General features: G+C 27.0%; 1 protein-coding gene across 1 annotated transcript in view; it reads left to right on the top strand.

The window, feature by feature from the left end:
- Positions 1-26,860, top strand: part of LOC100215063 (ubiquitin-like modifier-activating enzyme 1) — a 72,572-nt gene that overhangs the window by 31,667 nt on the left and 14,045 nt on the right. Inside the window, exons 11-20 of the mRNA XM_065813487.1 lie at positions 933-1,088; positions 1,183-1,279; positions 1,592-1,660; positions 1,746-1,828; positions 2,078-2,191; positions 6,582-6,646; positions 6,803-6,851; positions 7,925-8,068; positions 24,144-24,282; positions 24,392-24,463. Of these exons, the coding sequence (XP_065669559.1) occupies positions 933-1,088; positions 1,183-1,279; positions 1,592-1,660; positions 1,746-1,828; positions 2,078-2,191; positions 6,582-6,646; positions 6,803-6,851; positions 7,925-8,068; positions 24,144-24,282; positions 24,392-24,463 (988 nt within the window). The remainder of the gene's footprint in view (positions 1-932; positions 1,089-1,182; positions 1,280-1,591; positions 1,661-1,745; positions 1,829-2,077; positions 2,192-6,581; positions 6,647-6,802; positions 6,852-7,924; positions 8,069-24,143; positions 24,283-24,391; positions 24,464-26,860) is intronic.

Here is a 26,860-nt window from a genome sequence, read left to right as displayed (position 1 = left end):
TTTGAATTAGAATTAACAGTAAACAATTTCTCATCTGGGAAAAGGGTGGTCATTATTCTCTTCTTAAAGAGGCTCAGAAGTTTCTTTGATCTTTTAAATCTTTTTCCTTTGACACTCGGGGAAACCAATGGGTTTCTTAATCCTGGCTCTTGAGTTTGCCTTAAAATCCTTTCTCTGATGGTGTGCTCACTCACTGAGAGCTTATTAGCCATTTTCCTCATTGGCCTTTTGGATTCCGAGAAATTTGACCATTGACAGCTTTGATCAATTGAGGAGTTCAAACTGATTTTTTAGCCAATACTAAGCTTCCTCTTAACAGGACCAGTCATTTAAAAATGCTTAATCACAGTGTAGACAGTACTTATAGGCTTGTTTAGCATCTTGGAAATATTTTAAGGCGTGGTGATATTCATGGTCAGATCAACAATAGGTTTATTTTTACTACTCATTTCCACTTTTTGGCTGTTTTTTTAGTTTATTTTTATTTTCAAAGTTTTATGCATCAACAAAAATAAAGTATGCGCATAAAAATAACAATGAAACATTTAATTTGAAATTACCAACCTTATTGTTGTGTGCCTAATTGCTGGTGCAATTGTAAATACAAGTTTTTTTTCAAGGTAGGAGTTGGTGCAATTGTAAATAGGAATTTTCTTTTCAAGGTAGGGGCTGGTGCATTTGTAAATATGAACTTGGGGCTTAATGATAAGACTAAATTTGGGGCTTAATGATAAGACTAAATTTGTCTTCTTCTAGCCTCGGTCATGTAGTTATTTTTTTATAAGTTACGGCTGTAAATTTTTTTTTATCAGCAAAGTGTAAATAAATAATAAAACTTTTTTTTTATATTAGAAGCTGGTGCAGTTAAAAATATAAATTTTTTTTAAGGTTGGTGCTGGTGCAATTGTTAGTATGAATTATTTTTTTTTAAGGTAGGGGCTGGTGCAATTGGTTGTGAAATGTTAAAAAACTTTTCTATGATGGGAGTTGGATGTGGTAGTGAAGGATTAGTATTTGTGACTGATATGGATCTCATTGAGAAGTCCAATCTTAATCGCCAGTTTCTCTTTAGATCCCATAATGTCCAGGTATCATTGTTTTTTTTGTTTATATGATGACCAGTTATTGTAACTTTTTTTTTAAAATTTAATTTTATTTACAAGTATTATGTTTTTTGTTAAGAAAATGAAATCTGAAATTGCAGCTCTAACTATTAAAGAGATGAATTGTGATATTAACATTATAGCACATCAAAATCGTGTGGGTCCTGATACCGAAAGTATCTTTTCTATTTTAAAATACTATTACTTTAGTCTAATTAGTTTAGTTAGGCATTCTTTGTAGTTGTGGCTAAACAGTGAAAAAAGTTATTAGGTTTGAGTAAATAGTTTTTAGGAAGGAAAAAGTAAAGAAAGAAAGAAAAGGAATGATTCAGAAAAAGTTCAGGGATTTAAAGAAAATTCTTTAAGATAAAAAAATGCTTGACCAATTTTGAGTTAACTGGTTTTCAATATGTGATAAAGTTTGTTAAAGTAATTTCTTTAAAAATTTAAAAAAAAAAAGATTAAAATTTAACTTAATTCTTATGCAGATATTTACAATGATGACTTTTTTGAGGCTTTAGATGGTGTTTGTAATGCACTTGACAATATTGACGCAAGTAAAAAGTTTTTAATTTTATACAATTATTTATTGAATTAAATTGAATGCAATATTGTTAATAATGTTGGTATTACAAATTTCAGGAATGTACATGGACAGGAGATGTGTGTTTTACAAAAAACCTCTTCTTGAGTCAGGAACACTTGGTACAAAAGGTAACACTCAGGTAAAAAAAATATTTTTTGCTGTTTCCAAATTCTTTATGATTCTGCTTTTAAAACTTACTTGTAAGAAAAGCTTTTTTTTTTAAAGAATAATTAATGTTGTAATAATATTGCATATTTTAAATAATCATTTGTAATCATGTTTATTTTTAAGGTTTATCGAATTCAAAAACTTTATTTTTAATGTTTTTTTGTCAAAAATCATGTTTTTAATCTAAAATTTTTGAAAATTATTAAATTTTGAAATATAGGTTGTTTTACCAGATATAACTGAATCTTACAGCTCATCTCAAGATCCTCCTGAAAAATCAATTCCTATATGTACATTGAAAAATTTTCCAAATGCAATTGAACATACACTTCAGGTAAAATATGCTTTGGGTATATTTGATTGGTATAATTTATACTTATAAGTTGTATTAATTTTATTTATATTTACCAAGGCTCGAATTAAGTGATCTTGAATTGTAATATCTGAAAATCTTTAAATTCTCAGTTTATTAAAAACCGTCAACTCTGTTTTAATGAAATAATCAATTTATCATATTGCAAAGATTAATTTAAAAAAAAAAAAAACAATAAATTTACTACTGCAAAAATAATAACAGTCACTTACATTTTTTTAATTATTGTTTTTTTAAACACCAGGTAATTTAAGGATTATAAATAAATAAAGTTATAAAATAAAAAAATTACTAAAGGTTCGAAAAGTTAGCTCAGTAATTTAAAAATCAGCCAATAAAAAGTTATGCTAAAGCTATAAGTGCATTGTATGAAACATTAAAATTGATTTTTGTTTAGGATTAAGTTGTAAAGAATTATTTATTTAGAAATTTAAATGTTTTAAATAATAAAAAAGATATATTTTAAAATAAGTCGTTAGAGTTTTTTTGTTTTGTTTTAAAATAAATCTAAAAAGTTTCAATTAGTTTTTATATATTTTTAAACTCCTCTGTTTTGAATTTATGTATACATATTTGCAAAAGAGTTTTGCGCATTTAATTTATAAGAAAGTATTGAATAAGATTTAAAAATGATATAAAAGTATTTTATATCTATAATTTCTTTTATTTAAAATCACTACTAAGTTCCTTTAGACTGTTATGATTAGATCACCACTAAATTCATTTAGACTTTTATGATTAGGGGTTGTTTTCTAATAATTATATTGTACTTTATTGTGCTTTATTTTTCTAGTTTTATCTGACAGGGCTGACGACATGGGTTTCGAAGTGGAGGAGCATAATCATCAAGTTCTAAAAAAAGTCCTCTTGAACTAGAATTTTCTTTAAAAGAAAAAAAGTGGGAGGGTATGCCCCCCTTTCTGGTGTTGTCGGCCCTGTCTGCTGACTTATAAAATGAATTAAAACGATAGTTTAAATTTTTTAATAGTAACAATAATAATAACAATAATATGGTTTTATAATGAGATTTTATATCATCATTCAAGATCAATTTATTTTTTATTGAATAACAGCTATTAAGTTAAGTGATTAAATCAGACTTTACCGTTTCAAAAAAACTAACAATTTAAAGACAGGAAGCATTTTCAAATATCGCGATTCATGATTTCACTTAATTCAAGTCCTGTTTGCTACAAACTTACATTTGGTTTTTCTCTAATTTATTTCTTAAATCTTATCACTCTCTTCCTGATATATCCCAAAGATTTAAATTTGCTCTAACTTCAGTTGATAAAGTTATTTCTTATAAGAACTCTGTCTTATTCTACAGCAACAATCCAGCTCCAGTCAAAAGTGGTTTCTAGAATTTTCTTTAATACTTTTTAAACTTTTTAACAAGTGCTTAATTGAATTTTATTTTCCTACTTGGTTGTTTTAAGTCAGATTTGGCATCTCCTAGCTTTTGCCTAAAAATGCGTATCCTACAAGGCAGCAGGACAAGAAGCAGATTGCACTGGGTTACATATGAACTAAACCAATAATTGCTTAATAAAATGCTTTTATAAAGGAAGGGTTATTGCAAAAAAAAAAAAAAAATTAAAGAGTGCCAATTGAAATACAATTATTTTTAATTAGATTAGACTAAATAATTGGTTTCTTAAATAAAAAATCAGTTACTTATAAAAATGCCATTATAAAAAATTGAATTGATAATATTCTTTTTCTTAGTCAAGCTATAATGTCTTCCTACATAAGAAGACGTAGCATTGACTAAGAAAATGATTAACTAAATAATAACTATTAAAGCTATTATTTAAAATTCAGTTTATAATATTAAACTTTTTTAAAAATACATTTGAAGTAGATTGTTTTTTAACATTGTTCTAACTGTTTTTTTTTTTAATGTTTCGCACTAACTCGTATATATAATTATTACACACATTGTTGCATAATAATTTTATTATTGAGACTTGTCTTAAGAAATTTTTTATGGCGCAATAAACAACTCTTTTTATGTATATTTTCTTGTAACATTACAAGCATATGGTTGTATTAAATAAAAAATCAAATTTTGAATTCAATAAAGATTTTATTTAATGAATATAGAGAGAGCTTGTGCAAAAACCGAAAGCTCTCATTAAAGCTGTTTATAGGAGCAGATCACATGGTTTTTCATGTTCGTTTTAGGAGAGCTTTTCTCCGCTTTCGCACTCATTTACTCCCTCTGAGAACTGCCAATATATGCGCAAGAATATTAATTCTTATGTTCTTACGTTTAAAATTTTGAATAACGATGCTTAGTTAAAACACATTTTAATTTTGAATTTATGTAACGCAAATTAAAACAATCTAAATTTACCAAAGTTCTGGCGGTTTTTCTTTAAGTTTTAGTTATTTACAAAATGAACATACACGTTTTATGTTGCAACTTCCAAGGGGTTTGAAATAATTTAGATATATTTTTTTGAGTTACTTTTGTTTACAAAGAAAAAAATTGTTTTTTATTGCAATTTTTTCTTAATTTTTTATGTATAAAGGATTAAATAAAATTCCTTAGGGAATTGATATATATATATACATATATATATATATATATATATATATATATATATATATATATATATATATATATATATATATATATATATATATATATATATATATATATATATATATATATATATATATAACTTTTAGTAAATTAAATAAAAGTTTAATAAGCAAAAGGTTAGCAAAATTTGTTTTTCATTTTTAAATGCTAGCGTGATCCATAACTGAAAAACTTTATGAATGCCAATTACCAAAAAGCTCGTCGTCACCTAATAAAAGAAGATCTGGAAATAAAGTTTTAAGAAAGATAAAAAATAAAACAAAGAGTCTAAAAGTATAGATTCAAAAAGATAATGTCTGCAAAAACTGAACTTTTTTATCTTCCTAAATGTTCAAACAAAAGAAAAATTATTCAAGAAAATCTAAAAAACATAGCTTAATGATCCCGCAAAATATAACTAAGTCCTAGTCACATTGTTGAATGTTCAACAAAGAAACTTCTCTCTCATTAAATGATGTGAATAATTCAGCTTTGATTAAATTAGAAATAATAATTGAAAAGTTCTACTCCCAATACAACATTAGTTAACTGTCTCCTAATGTTACAGACTTCATCTAAGTAATTGAAAATGGAAAGAAGATTAAGCTCCAAGTTTGTCATCTTTTTTTACACCTGTAAGAAGCGTACCAGCTTTTTAAACATGACTCTTAAGATATTAATATAGGATATCAAATTGAGTTAAGCAGGTTTTCTGAACTTTGACCCGTAAATATTTGATGTATTACAAAGTTGCCTCCCAACGTATGTGTTTATACTTACCTCGAAAACATGTGGTTTGAATTAGAATTTTTCAAAATGACTCAAACAGGTATGAATAAAGTTGTCATACTAAACTTTCATAAATGTTGATTAAAAATTACTCGGGAAGAGAGCCACTAGTTATTTAAAATTGCCTTTGTTAATTATTTTTAGTGAATGAGTTCAATAGATATGCAATTTTTTTGTTACGTAATTCTAAAAAATCTAACTCTAAATAATAGATGCTAACTCTAAATAATAGATGCTAACTCTAAATAATAGATGCTAACTCTAAATAATAGATCTAAATAATAAATGTAAGTGATTTAATGTAAATGTATAGTACCAAGACAACAAGTTCATTTTCTTTAGCCAGTCACCTCTGATGCAGTTAATTTTTTTTTTTGTAAATAATATAAAATTCACAACATCTTGTGAAAACTTTTAATATGAACTGCATTATCGATTAGCAGAAATTCTACCTAAAAGATGAAAAAAAAATTTTTACTTGGTTTTCTGTTAAACATAAGTAAAGTTGCATTTCCAGTAATAAATTTGCCCTCTTTTTATCAAATTCAAAACTTTTTAGCTTATTTTATTCTTTAAAGTAATAGCTTTTATACAAAATTGTTTAAAGTGTAATCTACAGTTTAAATAGGAGAATATTTGATAAAGTTATTGCACGTGTAGCATCTATAGATAACATTTATTGACCTATTTTGCTAACCTAATTCCATATGGTTTTTTCACAAAAAGAAGAATAAAAAAGGACAATAAAAAAACTTTTTACTCAAACTTTTGGTGTTTTAACTCCTCAACTAAAGCCTTATGTCGATGCAGCAGTAAAAAATTTGCATGTTCTCTCTTGATCAGTCAATGTATGCAATAAAGCCCTCACAGCCCTTAAATCAGTATGATGTCACATTGTTAATCTAACTTTGCTTTTATATTTGTATATATACATTAAATGCTTATTTATCATAATATTTTACCTTGTTTTAGTGGGCACGTGATTCTTTTGAAGGTTTATTTGCCCAGCCTGCAGAGACAGTAAATCAGTATATCAAGTAAGATGAATATTTTTAGATTTTTTGTATTAAAGATTTTTGAATATTTTAGTATCCAATATTTTTGAATTTAAAATGTTTCAGCATCTTTTCTATTGAATTTTGTAAGAAAATAACATGTTTATATTTAACTTTTAATTTAAAATTGTTTTATAGTGATCCGAAATTTATGGAAAGAACTTTAAAGCTTCAAGGAATGCAATTGGTATGATTTTTATAAGGTTTATTATAAGCAATAGTGTAATATGTTATAAAAATATTTTTACTTTTAATACTTTATTAGACCGAGTGGGAGAAAAAGAGAGAGTAAAAAAGAACTGGAACACCTTATTTCTGTTCACACCTCTTTTTTTTTTTAAATAATGGTTTAGAAATAATAATCACAGTGTTGAATAATTTTGTATGCATCACTAATCTTTATTTTAAATATTAATGAAAATATCAGAGTTTTATATTTGTATGAACTGTTGTTTTGAATTAAATTTAAAAATGACTTTTAATAAAAAACATATTGTTGGTTCTTTCACTATTATTGATTATTTTGAGAATGCTGCAAGTTAATACTTATGTTAAAGAGATCTGTTATGGTAAAAAAAAAAAAATAATAGTTTGAAAATTTATTTTCTATTCTTTTAAAAAAATTTTTTATAAGTGCTTATTAAGACAATCAAAAATGTAACAACATACCAATGAAATTCTGTTGTTGCTGTTTTTTGCTAAAATGGCTCTCAATTACTGACCATGGAAATAATATTTAGTTGCGAAAAACTGGCCAGGTTTTGTATTCGTTTTGAGAACATTTAATTTATATATGTCTGTAAAACAAAAAAATTTTTGTTTTACCGACATACATGGAAATATAAATGTTCTCAAAACATCTTGGTGCGGAAGAATACTAAAATCCCGCCAAATCTACAAACTAATTTTATTGGTTCAAAAAATACACTGACTAAGTGAAATAAAGTACTAGAGTTTTCTGTTGAATTGTTTTAAAAATTGTATTATTCAAAAATTGTTAAGTTTTGAGATATCTAGCATAAATTGTTTTAAGAATATACTATCAAACAAACTATTACTTTAATACTATGGCTCATACTCATGGAGCCACATCTGCAAGTTTAAATCAGCCAAAAAAAGAAAGAAAGAAAAATATTTAATATAGTTAAAACAAATCATTTGTTCAATATTAAAAGATTAGTTTTGATATTGTTATAATAATATTTTGCAATCATAACGGAAGATATTGTTACTTATGTATTATAGTGTTTTTACTTTTAGCTGGAAACACTTGAAACACTTATAAAATCAATAAAAAAGAAACCAAATGGGTTTGAGGACTGTGTATCTTCGGCTAGAATTTTGTTTGAAGAATATTTTCATAATCAAATTGTTCAATTATTATTCAATTTTCCTCCTGACCAAGTAAGTATACTTTAAGGGAGACAATTTTTATTTTTCAAATTGTATGTATTCAAAATTTTTTTAATAAGCTACCTGCAACCACTGGCAGAATTGAACAAGCTACCTGCAACCACTGGCAAAGTTGAACGAGTAAATGATTAGGGAATATAAAAATATCAAAAAAAAAAAACTGCTTTTGTATAATACTTTATAAATAAACAACTTTACAGCAATACAATCACGGTTTAAGATTAGTTACAAGGTGAAGCAATATTAGGTGTTTTTATTTTTAATGCCTTGTCTAATTAGATCTCTTTAGGTAAAGAGGTTCAGTGATGCCATATGTAACAATATTTAAAAAAATCCCAAAAGATTTTTGTAACATGAAAAAAAAAATTTATATATATATCAGGCTTGGACAGGAATGGTGTGCGATTTAATGCTATTGCTGACCACATAAATGATTTTTTTTGTTGGCAACTTGACCACGACTGTTTTGATGATTTGAGCATTTCAGAAATGCGCTGAAAAAAGAAACACTAAGCTAAACAGTTTAGCTTAGCATTTTTAAGTCTTTTTTTTTTAAGTTTGGAAACTATGAAAAAAATTAAGAAAAACTGAAAAAGAAAATAATTCCTTACGAAATAGAAAATAAATAAGCCTTAAAATAAAAAACTCAAACTCAAAGCGAAATTTACTTTTTGTTATGTTAATTGCATTTAAAATAAATTTCTTTAAACTTATCTCTTGAAATGTTTTATTAAAGTTACGTAAAGCGCTTTAGCAAATTACTTCTAATGATTGTTTAATAAATGAACAAATTTTAAATTGTTGTTTATTTAAAAAGTGAAATTAAATTGTTGAAATGAAAAAAATATAATATTTTGAAATTGTATAAACATTTGTTTTTAAAAAGTTGCAAAAAAAAAATATTTTTTTAAAAATAATGTAGTCTTTTTAAAATAGTAATTTTTAATTATGCTGTATATATAAATATATATATCAGGCTTGGACAGGAATGGTGTGCGATCGCACTCTGTAACTGACCACGCTATTAATTTTTTCCTTTACAACTTGACCATGCTGTTTTAATGTTTTCCCTATTTAAATGCAATAAAAAAATTATTACGTTATGAATAGCAATAATCCGTTGATCTTTTCAAACATTTTTGTTTTACGCAAAGCCTTTATTTAAATAAAAAAATTAATTATAATGATCATTAAAAATAAATTCATTTTGTGTAAATTAAATATGTAAATTTTTTTTGGTAGACATGTAGTTTTTATAATAAATTTTTTGAAAATTTGAAACTATTTTTTCATGTCTTTTTAAAAATCTTTCATAAGATTACTTTTTTAATTTTTTAAATATTTTAAACTATGATTTAGTTTAATTAAAATTTCACGTTGAAATGATTTAATTGCTTAATTAATTTTTTTTTTCTATTTTTACAAAGAATTGTTTATAAGCTTTTTTGTTTAACTACAAAACCAATTAAAAAAAAAATAAGAAATCAGTGACAAGCAGTCAATTCGACTGGCCACCACAAAGAATTGAAAATCGATTGTTTATTTTTTGGATGGTCAAAATTTTTTTGTTGTTGTTGTTCAAATTTTTAACTTAGTAAAAGTTCTTCATGACTGAACTTTATAAATACAAAAATAAATTAATGCTTTGAAAGTTAACAAATTTGTATTATTTAATAATTTTAAATAAAATTAATCCTTTTTTTAAAAATGCAAATGGGCAATGGATAATTTTTAATTTCTTTAGAAATAATTTATTTTATTGCAATGGCTTTGCAAGCAGTGGGAAAAGCTACAAACTTGAGTCTCTAAAGTTAAAAAAGAAATACTAGCGCACATTTTATATCTCTTGCTCATTTGAAAAACTGCAGATTTTATACCCTGTTCACAATGCCGTTAAAAGACCTTTTATTTTAAACGCGTTTTATGTTTTAAATGTTATAAACTATATAAAACATCAATAAAACAACATGGTGAAATATTATATATTATATTGACAAAACAACCTCATAGTATTGTTTTATTGTTGTTTTATTATAATATTTTTATAATAATAATTTAATGTGTATTTAAAATAAAACTTGTTTTTTTGTCAGTATGAACAGGGTATTAATTAGTTTATAACAATGTTGTTAACTCTTTTTGGAAATACTATTTAAACTGCATATTTAATTCTAAGAAGATGATTGTTTTATGAAATACTACTATAAAAATTACTGTCACATAAAACAAGATTTTACTAAACATATTTATATTTTTAATAATCCTATTAATGAAAAGTAAGTGCACACAATATATTAACAATTTTAAATTTATCTACATATCATTCATTGATTTATTTGCAATTAGTGGCAAAACATACAAGAAAATAAATAAAAAGATATTAAAGAAAATAAAATGAATTGACTAAGTGCAGTTGAAAGAAAAAAATGTGCTTAGTTAAATACAGAAATTTTTATATATTAAAATATTACATTAAATGTTTTTGTTAAAATAAAAGTAAAATATGAACTTCAATTATTCATGAAAAAAGGATTTTCATCATTGGTAAAATGAAAGTAATTTAAATAAGTGAAGCAAAATTGTCTAATAAATATAGTTTATGCCATGTATAATATATTCATCTACCAAGCAAATTAATGGGTTAAGGGTTGTTAAAGCGAAAATATATTGGTTTCTATTAGCATGCAATTACTATTAGATAAAAATATTACCAATGATAAATTTAATATAAATATATTGAATATATATTGAGTAAAAGTTAATTATTAATATTAGATATTTTCTGAACAAGTTATTTTACAAAAATAAAAAGACTTGTGAAGGAATGGTATTAGCATTCCTGTACAGAACCCAAAGTTGTTGCACTACCAAAGTGACACTCGCATCCTAAATCAGGCTGTAATGTTTCTTCTTACAACATGACTATCATATAGCTCCTTAAAATTTCTCAATCCTGGAGCATCAATAATTTGCTCTGGCAAAGTGTTCCAGTGTTTCACTATACGATTTGTGAAAAAATATTGCCTCTGTTCGCAATGCTTCACCAGTTGACACTTTAATCGCATAGCATGACCACGAGTACCACCAGCCGGTCCATCGCAAAGAAAAGAGGAAAGAGACATGGGTGGGTGATGCCAGTTAATGACATCAATCTGACTTGTTATTATTAAAATGCTGTATCATATCTCTCAGTCAGGGTGGTAAGTCCTAGTTTTTTGAGTCTTTCATTGTAAAGCAGTTTTGAAATCGAAAAAATTACTTTTGTAGTTTTTCTTTGAATGTTTTCTAAAATATTGATGTCTCTAACTTGATATGGTGACCATGGTTGAACGCAAATTCTATATGTGGTCTAATATAGGTTAAATAAAGCGATTTCCACAGATTTAATCCTCTGTGCTGAAATTCTTTTTTAAAAATTCCAAGTATTTGATTGGCCTTCATAGCAGCAGAATCTACTTGCATCTTAACTTTAAGGTTATCAGAGATGAGTACACCTAAATCTCTTACAATATAGGTATCAGCTAATTTGACTTGTGTGTCATGGTCATCATACATATAGTATTTTTGATTTGATTTAGTTGATCCTTGACCAATATGAATGTCCTTACATTTTATTATATTAAACTTCATCTGCCGAATTCTTGACTATTCAACAGCTTTATTTTTTATCAGCTTGTAAAAAATCTACATCTGATGGTGAGCTGATTACCCCAATGATTTTGCTATAATCAGCATATAATTTTATGTTGTGTGTCAAATTATCTGGTAGGTCATTAATATACAACACTAACAGAAGGGGGCCAAGGACTGATCCCTATAGGACTCCACTAACTATATCTTTCCATTCCAATGTATTTGGTCCTATTTTGACCCGTTGCTGCTTTTTATTTAGCCATGCTTTAATCCATGCAAGAATCTGACCGCAAATACCATATGCATAAAGTTTATATAGTAGTCTTTTGTGGGGCACTGTATCGAAGGCTTTTTTCAAAGTTGGTAAAAATAACGTCAACAGGGTATCCTTGATGTAAAGCCTCTGATGATGTCAAGAGTTTCTAACAATTTAATCACACATGATTTTTTAAATACAAATCCATGTTGTGTATTCGAGATGACACCTGTAGCTTCACAGTAGTGCATGATAACCTCTCGGATAATTGCTTCCATTATTTTTCCAGGAATTGATGTTAAAGAGACTGGTCTGTAATTTGAGGCCAAAAGTCTAAAACCTTTTTTGAAAATTGGAGTAATATTTGCTTTTTTTCATCTATCAGGCACAACATCAGTACTAAATGAATGATTACACTGATAAACAAATAAAATTTTATTGTGCATATCTTGTTAACTAGGTGGTTTTTTAAAACAAATTAAATATGCTGATTTCAAATATGCAAACCATTTTTCACCATCACGTCAAGTTGTAAAGATATTTGGGTTCAAATTTTTAGTATTTAAGGTAAAGTCCCTAATATTGTCGAAAAAAAAGTTATTTAAAAGTATGTCAACCTGGGTCTCAAAAGAAGCGTATTTTCATAGAGATTTTAAAAATGGTATTTGTTTGTAATAAAAATAAGTACTTTTTGTATTATTGCTGAGAAACATTTTGTTAAAATTTTTTTTAAAGTTTTTTTAAAAGCATTTTTTCACATAATTTTTTTTGTCAATAAACTTTAAGTAAAAATATTTATCTTTTCTAAAATCTCTATGAATTAAAGAAAAATACGCTTCTTTTGAGATTCTTTTGAGATACAACAAAAATAGAATGAAAGAATTTACTAAAAGCACTGCAAATATATTCACCTTCAGTTAGATTATTCCATCAGTATTTTTCAGAGCTTGTATAGTTTTTGCACTTCTTTTTTTTTCCCACATTGGAATGGAGTATTTTTGGAATCAGCTTTTTAAACAATGTTCTCTTCATATTCCAGGACTGCTTTTTTTATAACTTTTTTTACTGATATGCTAGCTGCTTTATGCTCTAATTTTAATTTGGCAAGAAGATATCTCCCAGCAGATTTATATTTGACCCAAAAGTTTCGTTTTAGACGAATAGCAGCTTTTACATCAGTTATCATCCACGTTTCATGATCCAAAATTAGTTTAGATATTTTTGTTGGTATATATTGAGCACATGCTAAATTATATTCTTGAATAAAAACTTCATACCAATCATTTGCTGATAAGCCAGCAAATAAATTACTCCAGTTTACTGATTCAAAATATGTTGAACTTTTCTCAAAATCTGCTTTCGCCCAAACAAGTCTCAGTAAATTATTGGCAGATTGATTTGCATCAGTACTAGCAATGGCATATTAACAGGTTATCATAAAGTGAGTACGATCTTGTGGTGTATGGCCTAGAGGTTCACCTGTTTTTAGTGCAAAAACAAGATCTAGCTCATCTGTGATGAGTAGGTCAAGGGTGTTTTTTGGCTCTTCCTCAAAAGAATTTCGAAATGTGGGAAAGATAACAAGTTACATAAGATGATTATTTTGAACTAAGGAATATTTTATCTGGTCGCTTATCATCTATAGATGACTCCTCGATGTTGGCTATTGTTGCTGTTCTTCCACCAATGTCCACATCAACATATCTAATGTAACTATAATCAAAATCACCAAAATCTACCATACTTGAACAACCTAAACTTGATACTTGTCTAATGATATCAAGTCTAGGTTGTTCAAGTATGGTAGTTTTTGGTGATTTTGATTATAGTTACGTTAGATATGTTGATGTGGACATTGGTGAAAGAATGGCAACAATAGCCAACATCAAGGAGTCTAGGTTGTTCAAGAGATTGCTTTGCAATTGTAAGAGATTCACATAACAAAGCATTAACATCTAAACTGCGACTTGGTGGTCGATAAATGCATCCAATTAATATTTTATCACATCCCATTTGTAATATTTTCCATAATTGTTCAACCATGCTATTGTTGAGTTGTATGTTATTTACTTAAAGCACATTGATACATTCTTTTATATAAAAACAAACACCACCACCAGCATGAAAGCTATTTCGATCTTGTCGAAACAGCTGATATTCACTTAACAATGCTGCATTATCAGGGCCAATTTTTGTTTCAGCAACTGCTATAACATGGGGCTCATTTTTTTCTATTGCTGCATTACAAATTCGGCCAGCACGTTCGTAGAGTTTGTTTTGAAGTGACTTTGCATTTGTGGATCAGATTCTTAAAATAAATAGCTTAGGAGGTATGTTTTTACACTGTTTTAATTATTTTATTTGATTCTGCTTTTGCCTTCGCTTGTGTAATAGCTTTATCAAATGTTAATTGATTAGTGAAGATAGACCGCAATTCTTTGGCTGACTCTGAACCATGTCAAACTGATTAATACTACTACTGTAGTATTAATCAGTTTGACATGGTTCAGTTGTCGATGGATGACAAAATGAAAAGGCTGATCAAGAAGACCAAGTATATTCAATTTATCATTCTTTTTTTTTTTCTCTCGGTATAGTTCATTAAAGTTTGCTTGTTCTGAATCTGTGTGGTCCTCTCTTGCGTATACATTCTTGTAAGCTGGCACTGTGTGATGACGCGCCTTTGATAGTACGTTTATCCTGTCTGATGAATCTTTCAAAGTTACTTGAATTATGCTTGGTTTATGGTCATTATGATTCACTAAGTTAACATTTTTAGGACGAAAACAATTTACCTTGACAATGATGTCTTTATCGATTTCAACAGCATTAAAAAATTCATCCCTCTTGAATAATAATCCCAGACACTATTACATTTGCCTCACAAATTTGACGCTCTTTTTGCTCTGCAGCCGTTTTATTTAGTGAAATATTTCTTTCACATCTGCTATCAGTAGATAGAGACAGTAAATATGTTGTTATCAGTAGATAGAGACAGTAGGTATGCTGTTATCAGTAGATAGAAACAGTAGATATGTTGAATAGAGACGTAAAACTAACTTTCTTATATGATGATGTTGCTACTGTTTTATCACATTTAGATTGCGAGTTGACTTTGTCCTTCAAATAAATTATGTCGTCACGAAGTACTGTTAACTCTGCTTTCAATAAATAGTCAAGCTTTTCTAATTTTGTATTCCCAGGACCAAAACCAACAAACTCATACTTGTCAGATAATGCCAATGCTGATTATTTATTAACTATTTTATCTGTCATGACTATAATGCTTTTGATGAGAAGGGCTATCACGCTAAATTACAGTGGATTACCTCCCGGTCATGAACTTTTATCATTATTTTAATTAATAAACTTATTCCTTATTACACAGGGGCTAAAAAGTTTCAGTATATGTTTTTTTCCGTTTAATAATATAAAATTAATAATAAATTATTTTTTAATCATTGACTTATTAACCAAAAAGTTAACTTATTGCAATGTTTTAAAAATAATGATAAAAACCAGGCAGTATTGAAAAAAAAAATAATCGCATTAACATCTTTTACCTTTTAAACTTTTCACTTTAATGACCCGCTAGCAATTAAAATAACATATGATTAACAATATAACTATTTTAAATATTTTTTCAAAGTTTAAATGATTTATGTTTAATGATATGAAGTTTTTGAATATGCTTTTTCCAAATAACATCTTGATTATTTGTCAATTATTGTTTTAAAACTGTGTTATTGTTTTTTTCAATTGGTCTATCACGACTGTTTAGAATTCATTTTGGGAGGTCAAAAAGAGTTTAGTTATTTTGGGGGGTCATTGACTGTTGACCAGCCGTTATTTTCTGCGCTGATATATATGGGGTCATTTTCGCAACTTAATTTTAAAATGTTATTTTATTATAGATATATATTATCAATAACAGCGCTGGAAATAACCTAACTAAAATAGCGTAACATAAATAAATAAAAAGTAGATGATTAATGATTGTCTGCTTTTCGTCGACAAACTTAATAATAAAAAATTTAAGTACCTTCAAAAACAGAAAGTTGAAATTACTAAGTTAGCAACTAAATTTTTTTGATTATTGGAATAAAAATTGTTTTACGACCATAAGAATTTTTAGTTTACAGTAAAAAAAGTTTTGAAATATTGTTAAATAATCATGATTTTTCAAGTCAGAAAAAAATTTCAATTAGTTCAATTGAAAATTCAATTAAAATATTAATGAATTTTTTTGAATGAGTTAAATTTTTTGAATAAAATAAATTTTTTTAATGAATTTTAAAATGAATTTTTTTAATGATTTTTAAAACGAATTTGAAGTAATAACTAGAAAGGTTAACAATTCTTTCATATATTAATCAACTTGCTCGACATGGAACCCATGGCAGCCATTACCCCAGAGTTTATGGCAAGATAGTCACAGCACTTTTTTTTTTATAAGAAAATATGAACAAAAATGTATGCAAATATCTAACTTATGTAGACTTCAAATTATGTAATGTTAAAACATATATCAAGTTTTACAGTTAACTGAATCACCCGGAAGGAAAAAAGTAAAACGCTTTATTTTTTTCTTAGAGAGGTTATCTTTTCATATTATTATAAATCACACAAAATAAATGATATTTTTATATATTTTCTGTTAGCTCTTTTTAATTGCAGTTTTTTTTAGAAAAGAAAAAAACCCACTAAGAAGAAAGTAAAGTTTTAACAAGAAATCAGTATTGCAATCACCGATGAAAATATAAAAGTCGCTATTTCTTGCCTAAAATTAAATAAATGCCAAGATCATTTCAATATATCTGCAGAACATTTAAAATATGCCCAGGGTTAGGGTCAGGGTCATGCCTAGTGTGATGCACTAACGCAATGGATAAGAAAATTTTTTCACTTTTCAATTAATCATGGATGGACCCCTACATCTATGTCAACTTCAACTATTATACCGCTAGTCAAATCGTATAAAAAATCACTTACTGACCCAAATAACTACCAAGTTATCAGTATTATTCCAATATTTATGAAACTTTTAGAATACATAATTTTACTCATCAGTCCTGAGATTAAAGAAACACATCCCCTTCAATTTGATTTCAATAGTAAGAGTTCGACCTTGCATGTTAAATTTGTTATAAGCGAAACAATTAAGCATTACAACAACAATAATTCACCTATTTATTTATGTTCTTTAGATGCTGAAAAAGCTTTTGACAGCTGCAACTGGGACATTCTCTTTGATAAACTTTACTTTGATAAAAACTTACCTCTCCAAATAGTTAACACTATATCTTCTTTATACCACAAAAGTAGTGCAACTGTCTCTTACCTAGTTTCCAAATCAGTTTCATTTGCTCTTAAGCAAGGAGTGAGACAAGGACCCATTCTGTCCCCCTACCTTTATAACATATACACCGAAAAGTTACTCAAAACTATAAAAAATGATAACGTTGTGGGTATTTCTATTCATGGAAACTTCTCAAGTGTTGTTGCTTATGCTGATGACATCATTCTTCTTAGCTCTACTCTATCTTGTCTTGAAAGGCTGATTACAATGTGTAATATTTACAATAACTTAAACGGCATAAAGCTCAATGCTGTCAAAACAGAACTGTTGCTTTCAGGAAAAAGACAATTAACTAATTGCAAGATAACCCTAGACGAACATCAAATAATACCAAATGAAAAACTTAATCATCTAGGCTTTATTTGGGATACACAAAAATCTATTTTTGCCTCACTCAATAGAACAAATATTAACAATAGGGTATCAAATTTCTAAACAATAGTGCAAACTCTGATTCAATCTGGTATCCGGTTTGTACATCCATCTTCAATTATTCAGTTATATACATGTTTAGCGGTTCCAAGGCTAATGCATGGTCTGGAACTCTGTGAAAATAAAGAGTCAACCATGCAAAGACTTAATTAACTTGGAAGAAATGCAGTTAAGTCATTTTTTAATATCTCTAAGTATAGCAAAAACTATATAAACTCTCTATTTAAAGTTTGGGAGATATCGACTTACATACAACAAAATAAAATAAACCTATTTATCCGTCTATCAAATAATAAAGTAACTTTTGAAATCATCAATTCTCAGCTTAGCTATTGTTCATTAAAATATTCATTTTTAGATGATATAAAGGAATTATGTAAGATCCATAAAATAAATATGAAAAACTTAATTCAGGATAAGAAGAAAGTGAAAATTAATATTTCAGAAAATATAATTCCCGAAGATACTTATCAAATTTTAGTACAGGCAATTCAATGTTGGAATGCAAAGCAACAGTGAACAATTTTCAAAAATACTCTTGAAGAAAACATTATCAAGTGATATACTTTATCCTCTCTTTATATATCTTAAACTATTTTTATGTATTTTTACCTTGTGAACGCATTTACAGAGAGTGTTTAATAAAATAAAATAAAAAAATATAACCAGCTGCAGGGAAAAAAATGTTTTACTTCCTTTTTACCTGGGTTTTAATAAAAAGTAAAGATTTAATTTTTTCTAAGAATAAAAACTTTACTTTTTTTTGTTAAAAAGTTATTGTTTGTTTTAAGCGATTTAAAATAATATGATGAAACAGCTGCATAGGAAAATGTAAAAATTTATTGAGGGGTAAAAGCAAAATATAAAAATTTATATTTAATTTTATTAAAAGATTATTCTTAAACATTTATTTTTCTAATCAGCTGTTTTTTTTTTTTTTTTTTTTTTTTTTTTGTGTGGATAATCAGGCTTTATAACAATGTCACCTTACAAAGTGTTGTGTAAACTCAAAAAGCGTTCTACATAAAGTGTTATGATTACTAAACTTATGTGAAAATTACAAAAATTGAATTTAATCGTCTACTTGTTAATATTTTTTATTTCAGCCCATTAGTGTTAACTGGCAACCTTTAAATACTTATTTCCAGCGCTGTTATTACTTTAAACAGGGTTTATAAAGGGTTTAAAAATTATTACTTTAAAAGGGTTTAAAAAGGGTTTTAAAAAAAAATTTATTTAGAAGAAAAAAAAAACCATGGTTTTTTGGTTTAATCCACTTTTTTAAATAAGTTGTGTTTTAGTGAACTTTTTCATTAAAAAAAAAGCTTAGTAAATTTTATTTTCTTACTTTAATTATATTCTTTTACTTAGTAAATTACATTTTCTATCAATATTACTGCTATAATTCATCAACCATCATTATTTAATGTTCTGTATCTAAAACCAAGCTTATTCGTTTTTTCTACTCCCATCTTGTTACTTAACCTGGTTCGAATCATAGTTTAATCCAGCCTTGTATATGTATGTATGTATGCATGCATGTATGTATGTGTATATATATATATATATATATATATATATATATATATATATATATATATATATATATATATATATATATATATATATATATATATATATATATATATATATATATATATATAGGGCATAATTTAATTTTAAAAAAGGTCCTGGACAGAATGTCTGATCAAAACTTGTTTGGGTCGGACAGTGTCTGATCAAATTTTTAAAATATAATTTTTCATGGTTTTACGGAACCGAATTATGCAATCGAAATCTTTGGTCATGTTATTCAGTTTGTTTAATGTTAGTCTAGTGAAATAGTAGTTTCTTTTCTTACTATTTAGAATATTTCATCGCAGATTTTTGTTTTTTAATAAAATAGTTTTAATTTAATATTGTATGTTCTTGTAATTTTTCTTGTCAATTTCAATATTCTGAATAACTTTGCTTGCTAAGTTTACTTGGTTCAAAGTATTGAACCATATCACAGTACAGCAACAAAATTTAAAGTTTTTCATCTTTTGAGCTAACACCTCTGCTTTATGACGTGAATGGATCATAAGAAATGTCCTGGCTGATTTCAAAAAGAGCATCAAAGATTTCTCCAGCACAGTATTGAAAAGGTTGCACAGCTTCAATCCTGCTTTCCCATCTTGTTGCACTCAAAGGCTTTGGAAAGATTTTTTTTCCAAGATGATTTTTCAAAACTGTCCATCTACAAGATGATCCACTAAGAAAGTTATAAGTGGCTTGCACCATTCAAAAATAAGCCACAGCCCCTCTAGATGATTTTGCAGCATCATTAACGACCAAATTTAATAAATGAGTATGGACAAAGAAGGCTCTGCTGTTCTTTTCCAATATTCTTTTCTACACTCCTGACTGATGTCCTCTCATATTTGCACCGTTATCGTAGCCCTGTCCACGCATACCTTCAATTGGAATCCCAGTTTGAGTCAACATTTGTAGAATAACATCTGTGAGTGCTGCACCAGTTGTCTGCTCTACAGGTATGAAATCGATGAAATGTTCACAGACTTTAACTTCAGCATTTTCCATCTGAACAAAACGTAGCACAGTTGACATTTGTTCCACTTTACTCAAATCTTGGGTACAATAATTGGGTAATATAATGGAAAAATATTTTGCCATTTTCAATTTTGACAAAATTTCTTCACGAATTCGTTTTGCAATTATTTGAATGAGTTCATTTTGTATATTTTTCCCCAATTAATGGGTGTTAATCTCCTCATTCTTTATTCGGTGAACATGATCTGCCATAACTGCATCAAATTGTGCTAGCAGTTCAACTAGTTTTAGGAAGTTTCCATTACTTTTCTCATGTAAAACATCAGGATTTCCACGAAAGGCAAGACATTGTTCTCCTTAAAATGTCACTATTACAAATAATCTTTCCAAAACTAACTCCCAACGCTGCACAAAAAAGTTGTTATTGTGATGCATCAATTGTTTTGTTGGTATCTAGTCTGTTTGCTAATTCCATCCATTTGCTTAATGAACAGATGTGATTATTAGAAGTTTCATTTTCCTTCAGCTCTCTGTGCAAATTTTTTCAGTCTCCAAAACCAATTGTCTTCAAATGTATGTCCACGTCATCAAACAACTTACATGAGAAACAAAACACAACATCTTTACTTTTATAAAGAAAAGATGTTGTGTTTTGGAATATAAGCCAGGATCTTTTAACAACTTCACCATTCTTAAGTACTTTTTGTGTGCATAAATGATTAAATCTTCTGTTGTTTGCATTGGCAGGAAATAGAAAAGATGGATTAGGTGTTCATGAACCATTTTGAATAAGAGTCACTCGAAGATCATCTGGAATTCAATCAGGCCAATTGGCAGGATCTGTCAGGTCTGTAGTTGGTAAAGTTCTCTGTTCTTCTTCTGGCAATGCAATTTGCGAAGTTGTAGATAAGTTTGCTTTATCTCTCAATTTAAATTTTTCACCTTTCAGCTCATTTTTCACTTTCAAGTTTGAACTTGTTGTTGCATCTTGAATTTCATGGATTTTATCACAAATACTAACATCACAAGGATCTCTCCTAGTTGTTGTTGGCTTGCTTTTGGTGTTAAAATAAAAGTATTAAAAAAATTGCTTAAAGATTCAAACATTTGTTCATCCTCTTCTCTTCGTTTTTCTTTTTGCTTTCTGTAGAAATCACCAGACTTCTTTTTTTTATGTCCTACCATTTTTATCTATGCATGTCAGAAAATATATAATCGAAACTCAAAATGTCGCCCTAGGAAAGTGTCGCCCGAGGCAGCTGCCACTCTTGCCTGTGCCTAGAGCCAGCACTGTATATATATATATATATATATATATATATAATATATATATATATATATATATATATATATATATATATATAATGGAAAAAGGTATGCCAAGCAAAAAAAACAATAATTGAATTTTTGAAATTTGAAAAAAGATTTATTTCTTTTAAATAAATATATAAATAATAAAAAAGCACTAGAGGCCTTTCACTATTTTCATCAGTAGTGCTATGTTTAATGCTTTATCAAATTTTTTTTTGCCCCAGACTATGCATGTCTTACAATTGGATTTTTAGAAGAAACTTTGCTTTTTCCGAAAATCTTACCAAAATACTTTTCAAAAGAAGAAGTTAAAAATATTGAACAGTTTTATTTTAGATATGTTGATGATGGTTTTAACATATGGCCAAAAAATCTAGACATCGCCAAGTTTAAAAGTTCTCTAGAAGAACTACATAATTCAATTAATTTTACGATTGATTTAGGTACACAATACAATAAAAACGGAAATATCTACAATGTCATTAATTTTTTAGATGTATCGGTTATTCTTAAAAACAATAAACATATCAAAACAGATATATTTTACAAAGAAACAAATACCCACGACTATTTAAATTACAATAGTTTTCATCCTTTCCACATAAAAAAGAATATACCATATAATCTTGCTAAAAGAATAATTGTTTTTACCTTGGATTATGCTACATAAAAACTACGTTTAACGGAACTAAAATTATGGTTAAAAGAATGTCTTTACCCAGATAATATTATAGAAAAAGCATTTCATAATGCCAAATTACAAGGACCAGCACCTTTAAAAAAATCCAAAGAAGTTTTTCCTCTGGTAACTACATTTTATAGCAATTTAAACTGCCAGCCTATTTTAACAGAAACTAACCTTTTACTTAGTCTATCTACTAATGCAAGGGTAAAGGAGGTTTTTTCAAATATACATCCAGTAATAGCCTACAAACAACCACCAAATTTACTTAGACAACTAACTTCTTCAAAATTTCATTCTATTTCATCTATCAAAAAAACGGGTTTATTCAAATGTAAAGATATTCGTTGTAAAATTTGCCAATTATATTTCCAAGAAGTTGATAAGTTTGAGACGTCTAATGGAACTATTTGGAATATTAAAAGTTGCATTACTTGTAATAGCAAAAATGTTATTTATTATTTAAAGTGTTTATCATGTAATGGTTTATCTACTTACACTGGAAAAACAAATAATTTAAGAAACCGTACTAATGGTCATATTTCCAGTTGCAGAACAGGAAATTCTACAGACCAATTTGACAATCATGTATTTGAATGCCAGAGATTGCACAACAAAACTATAGAACCTTTTTTCCAACTCTTTGTTTTCCTTGAATTAAAAAGTGAAAAAAATTTGTTGTCTTATGAAAGTCATTTACATAAACAAAAACATGACACATTTAATTGAGACTTCCTTTTTTAAAAGAATGTTACAATGGTAACTCATAGTTACAATATAGCAATTTAATTTTTCTATTATCTAACTTTCTACAGTAATATAAAAAAATTTGATAAAGCATTAAACATAGCACTACTGATAAAAATAGTGAAAGGCCTCTAGTGCTTTTTTATTATTTATATATTTATTTAAAAGAAATAAATCTTTTTTCAAATTTCAAAAATTCAATTATTGTTTTTTTGCTTGGCATACCTTTTTCCATTATATTGTTTATTATCAATTTTGTAGTTATATATATATATATATATATATATATATATATATATATATATATATATATATATATATATATATATATATATATATATAGCATTCATATAAGTGCATTCACATTTAGTATTTACATGAAAGATGTAGTTCTTTTTGTAAACATAACTCTGCTTTACTTTCCTTAAAATTTTAGGTTGTTTGAAAAATATTAGTTTGGTTTAAATTGTTTTTTTTTTTCAATGGTTTAAACCATTGGTTTTTTTAAAATATATTTTTTAATGTTATTCGCCTCTCCAAGGTCAAGAAGGCCATTACAGTCGAGGAGGCTACTTAATTGTGGTTGTAACCCTCTCTCAACTCTTTAACTCTGAAACACAAACCTGTGAGATTAATGCTGCTGCACAGAGAAACAAGTTGGTTTGAACCTATCAACTCTAATATATTATTAAAAAAGTTTCATTTAAAATTTTGAAATGATTTCTATCCATGAATGATTTTTTGTTGATGGTTAATTAATTTATTTATAATCATAAAAATGTAATTTTTTTATGAATGAAAATTAATGTTTTTTTTTTTTTTTTTTTTTTTTTTTGAAAAAAGTGTAAATTATACATTTACCAACTTTTTTTGCAAACTAAATCCTTATGTTTTATACACAAAGAAAAAAAAAATACAAAAAATAATGAAAAAGCTTATTGCTTTCCCAATCAAAACCCTCAGGTCAATGAAACTCCCTAATATTTTCTCCCTATATCAGCTGTTTTATGTATTGACGCCCTTACAACTCCCTAAATCAGTTTAATGTCAGATTACCAATCAAAATCATACACATAGCTAATAATGTTTTTAGACAACATCTTCTGGAGCTCCATTTTGGTCAGGTCCAAAACGATGTCCATCTCCTATAAAATTTGATTTATCTGTTGATTTGCATCTTGATTTTGTCATTGCAGCAGCAAATTTATTTGCATATAACTATGGGATAAAAGGTATTAATGACTTAACTATATATTGATACTTATATACTAGATATGTTATATATTATAACAATAAAACATAGTTTACTCTTACTTAAATGAATAATTTATTCTTTTTAAGGCTCAGTTGATAGAAGCTACATTCAAAGTCTAGTTAAAAATGTTATTGTGCCAGAGTTTGTGCCTAAATCAGGTATAAATGGTTTTTATATTTTTAAAAATAGAAAATTTAGGTATATAACTTCCAGCTTTGAGTTTAAATAATATTGGATATATTTCATAATATTATGTGATAGGAGGTTAACTATCTTGAATTAAGACCAAGATAGTACTATGTCACAAGTTAAAATAAAATTTTATGAATTGCATTTTGAATAATATTCAGTTACTAATTTTATAGTGGAATCATAAAAAGTTTTGAATAATTAGTAATTGAATAATATTCAGTTACTAATTTTATAGTGGAATCATAAAAAGTTTTGAATAATTTTTTATTAGAAAAAGAAGATTTTTTTTACCTCAAAAACATCTGAAAGTTAGAACAGTAAAATTAGACATAAACAAGACTGTCAAACTGAAGGAATTTATTATATTAAAAAAGTCAAATAAAATTTTGACACAAAAATAAAATTAATCACTATTCATTATTTAATACATCACTTAGTTTTTATTTATTTATTGGAGTTCACTGATCCTCAAAAATCAGAAATACCACAGAGACAAAAAGGAAATGATCAAGTACAAACGATATTTGATCATTTCCTTTTAACACAACAAAAAAGAGGGTTCAAATTTTTAAAATATTTAATCATAAAGTGAAGAATTAGCTAAGAAAAGCCATAAATAATTTCAATTGCATCCAATGAGAATATTGAGGAATATAAATAAGCTTATTTTGTTTTAATTAAAAGAAAAATCAATCTTGTCAATAAAAATTCCATTTTTATTGACAATATTGATTATTTGTAATAGTAGTGGTATTGGTAGTATAAAAAAGTTTTTTTTTCTTAAATGTCATTGGCTAATTTTAATTTTATTTTAACTAGTTCATTTTTTCTTCAAGAGAATAAAATAAATTAAAAAGTAACTACATGCTGTAACTTATTTAATGTTTAAAACTGTTAATTACTAATTGAACATTAGAATTAAAAAGATTTTGAAGACAATGGAATGTATGAAAAATTAAACAAAATTTAAATTCCAAACATGATATTCACCCATGGTATCCACTAGTGCTGAGCACAAAATCCGGATCAATCCATATCCGGATTACCAATCCGGATTGAAACAAAAGTAACAATCCATTTAATCCGGATTAAAATACCAAATCCGGATTATGATCTGGATTATTCAAAAAAAAAAAAAATTGGAAAAATTAAATATAAAATTTAAAAAACTCAACACTAATATAAACATTTGGTGAAAATTATTTACATTGAGTTACAACCATATAAAAAAGTCAAAATCAATTTTGTCGAAAACTGTTTTTGCCAAAAAATTCCCATTTTCCCCGATTTTTTTGAAAACTACTGAAATATGATATTAGATGTAGGTAAGTACTCTGCTTAGAAGTAAGTATCAGACCTTTTATTCAATTGTAGGATACAACTTGGGAGTTGGGTTTGGGACCTCCTAATAATTTTGATTAAAAACCCATGTTATATATTATCTATATTACAAGGTGGAACATACATATACTTTTTAAAAATAACTTGAAAAAATGAAAAAAAAATATTAATTGATTAGAAAAATCAATAAAATAAACTTTAACACCTTTGACTTTTTATTTTAAAACCATATGAGGTTAGATTTGGCTATGAATTGCATACAAATACGCACATAACATCTCCTTTTTTTATTAATAAAAATAGTAAATACCTACTTGCTACTTTCTAATTCCTAGTTCCTACCTCATAGGTGGGTATCTAATAATAAATTGTGAAAAACTCGAAAACCCTTGTGTATTTGCTATTAGGGGTCTTATATTGAGTCGATTGTCAATAGATCTGAGATCGTAATTCAAATTATTTAGGTTGATACTTGATAATAATAAAAAATAGCTGATTATCTCAAAAACAATGAAGCCGGATTGGATTCGAAATCCGAATCAACGGATTGAATCCGAAATCCAAATCGACGGATTGGATCCGTGAATCCGGATAAAACGGATTGATCCGAAATTTGGATTAAATAATTGTAATCCGGATTGGTCAAAATAATGCTCAGCACTAGTATCCACCCACACAAAGCTGATTATTTATCAATTGAGAAGATTTAGGTTGGCTCATAAAAGTATATGTTGAAAATTATATGAACTACTTTAAATGTTACTGGATAATTTAAATTGTTCTGGTAACAATTTTTCTGACTTTTAGTTCATTTAACTTAATCTTGAGTAGGATGCCTCTTCAGGCCACAATGCAAAAGTTGTGCTACAAGTTTCTTAATGCAACAGTATTCATTTTTTCAGATAGTTGAATTCTTTTATTCGTATTAAAAATATTATAACTGCTGATTGTGAAAGTTTTATTTAAAACCAGCTAACTACAAACACTTGCATAGAAAAATATAATTTAGTGAAGCTGATCTT

Source organism: Hydra vulgaris, chromosome 12 (genome assembly GCF_038396675.1).
Source record: "Hydra vulgaris chromosome 12, alternate assembly HydraT2T_AEP".
Classification (NCBI taxonomy): Eukaryota; Metazoa; Cnidaria; class Hydrozoa; order Anthoathecata; family Hydridae; genus Hydra; species Hydra vulgaris.
This window is presented reverse-complemented; position numbering and strand designations above follow the sequence as displayed.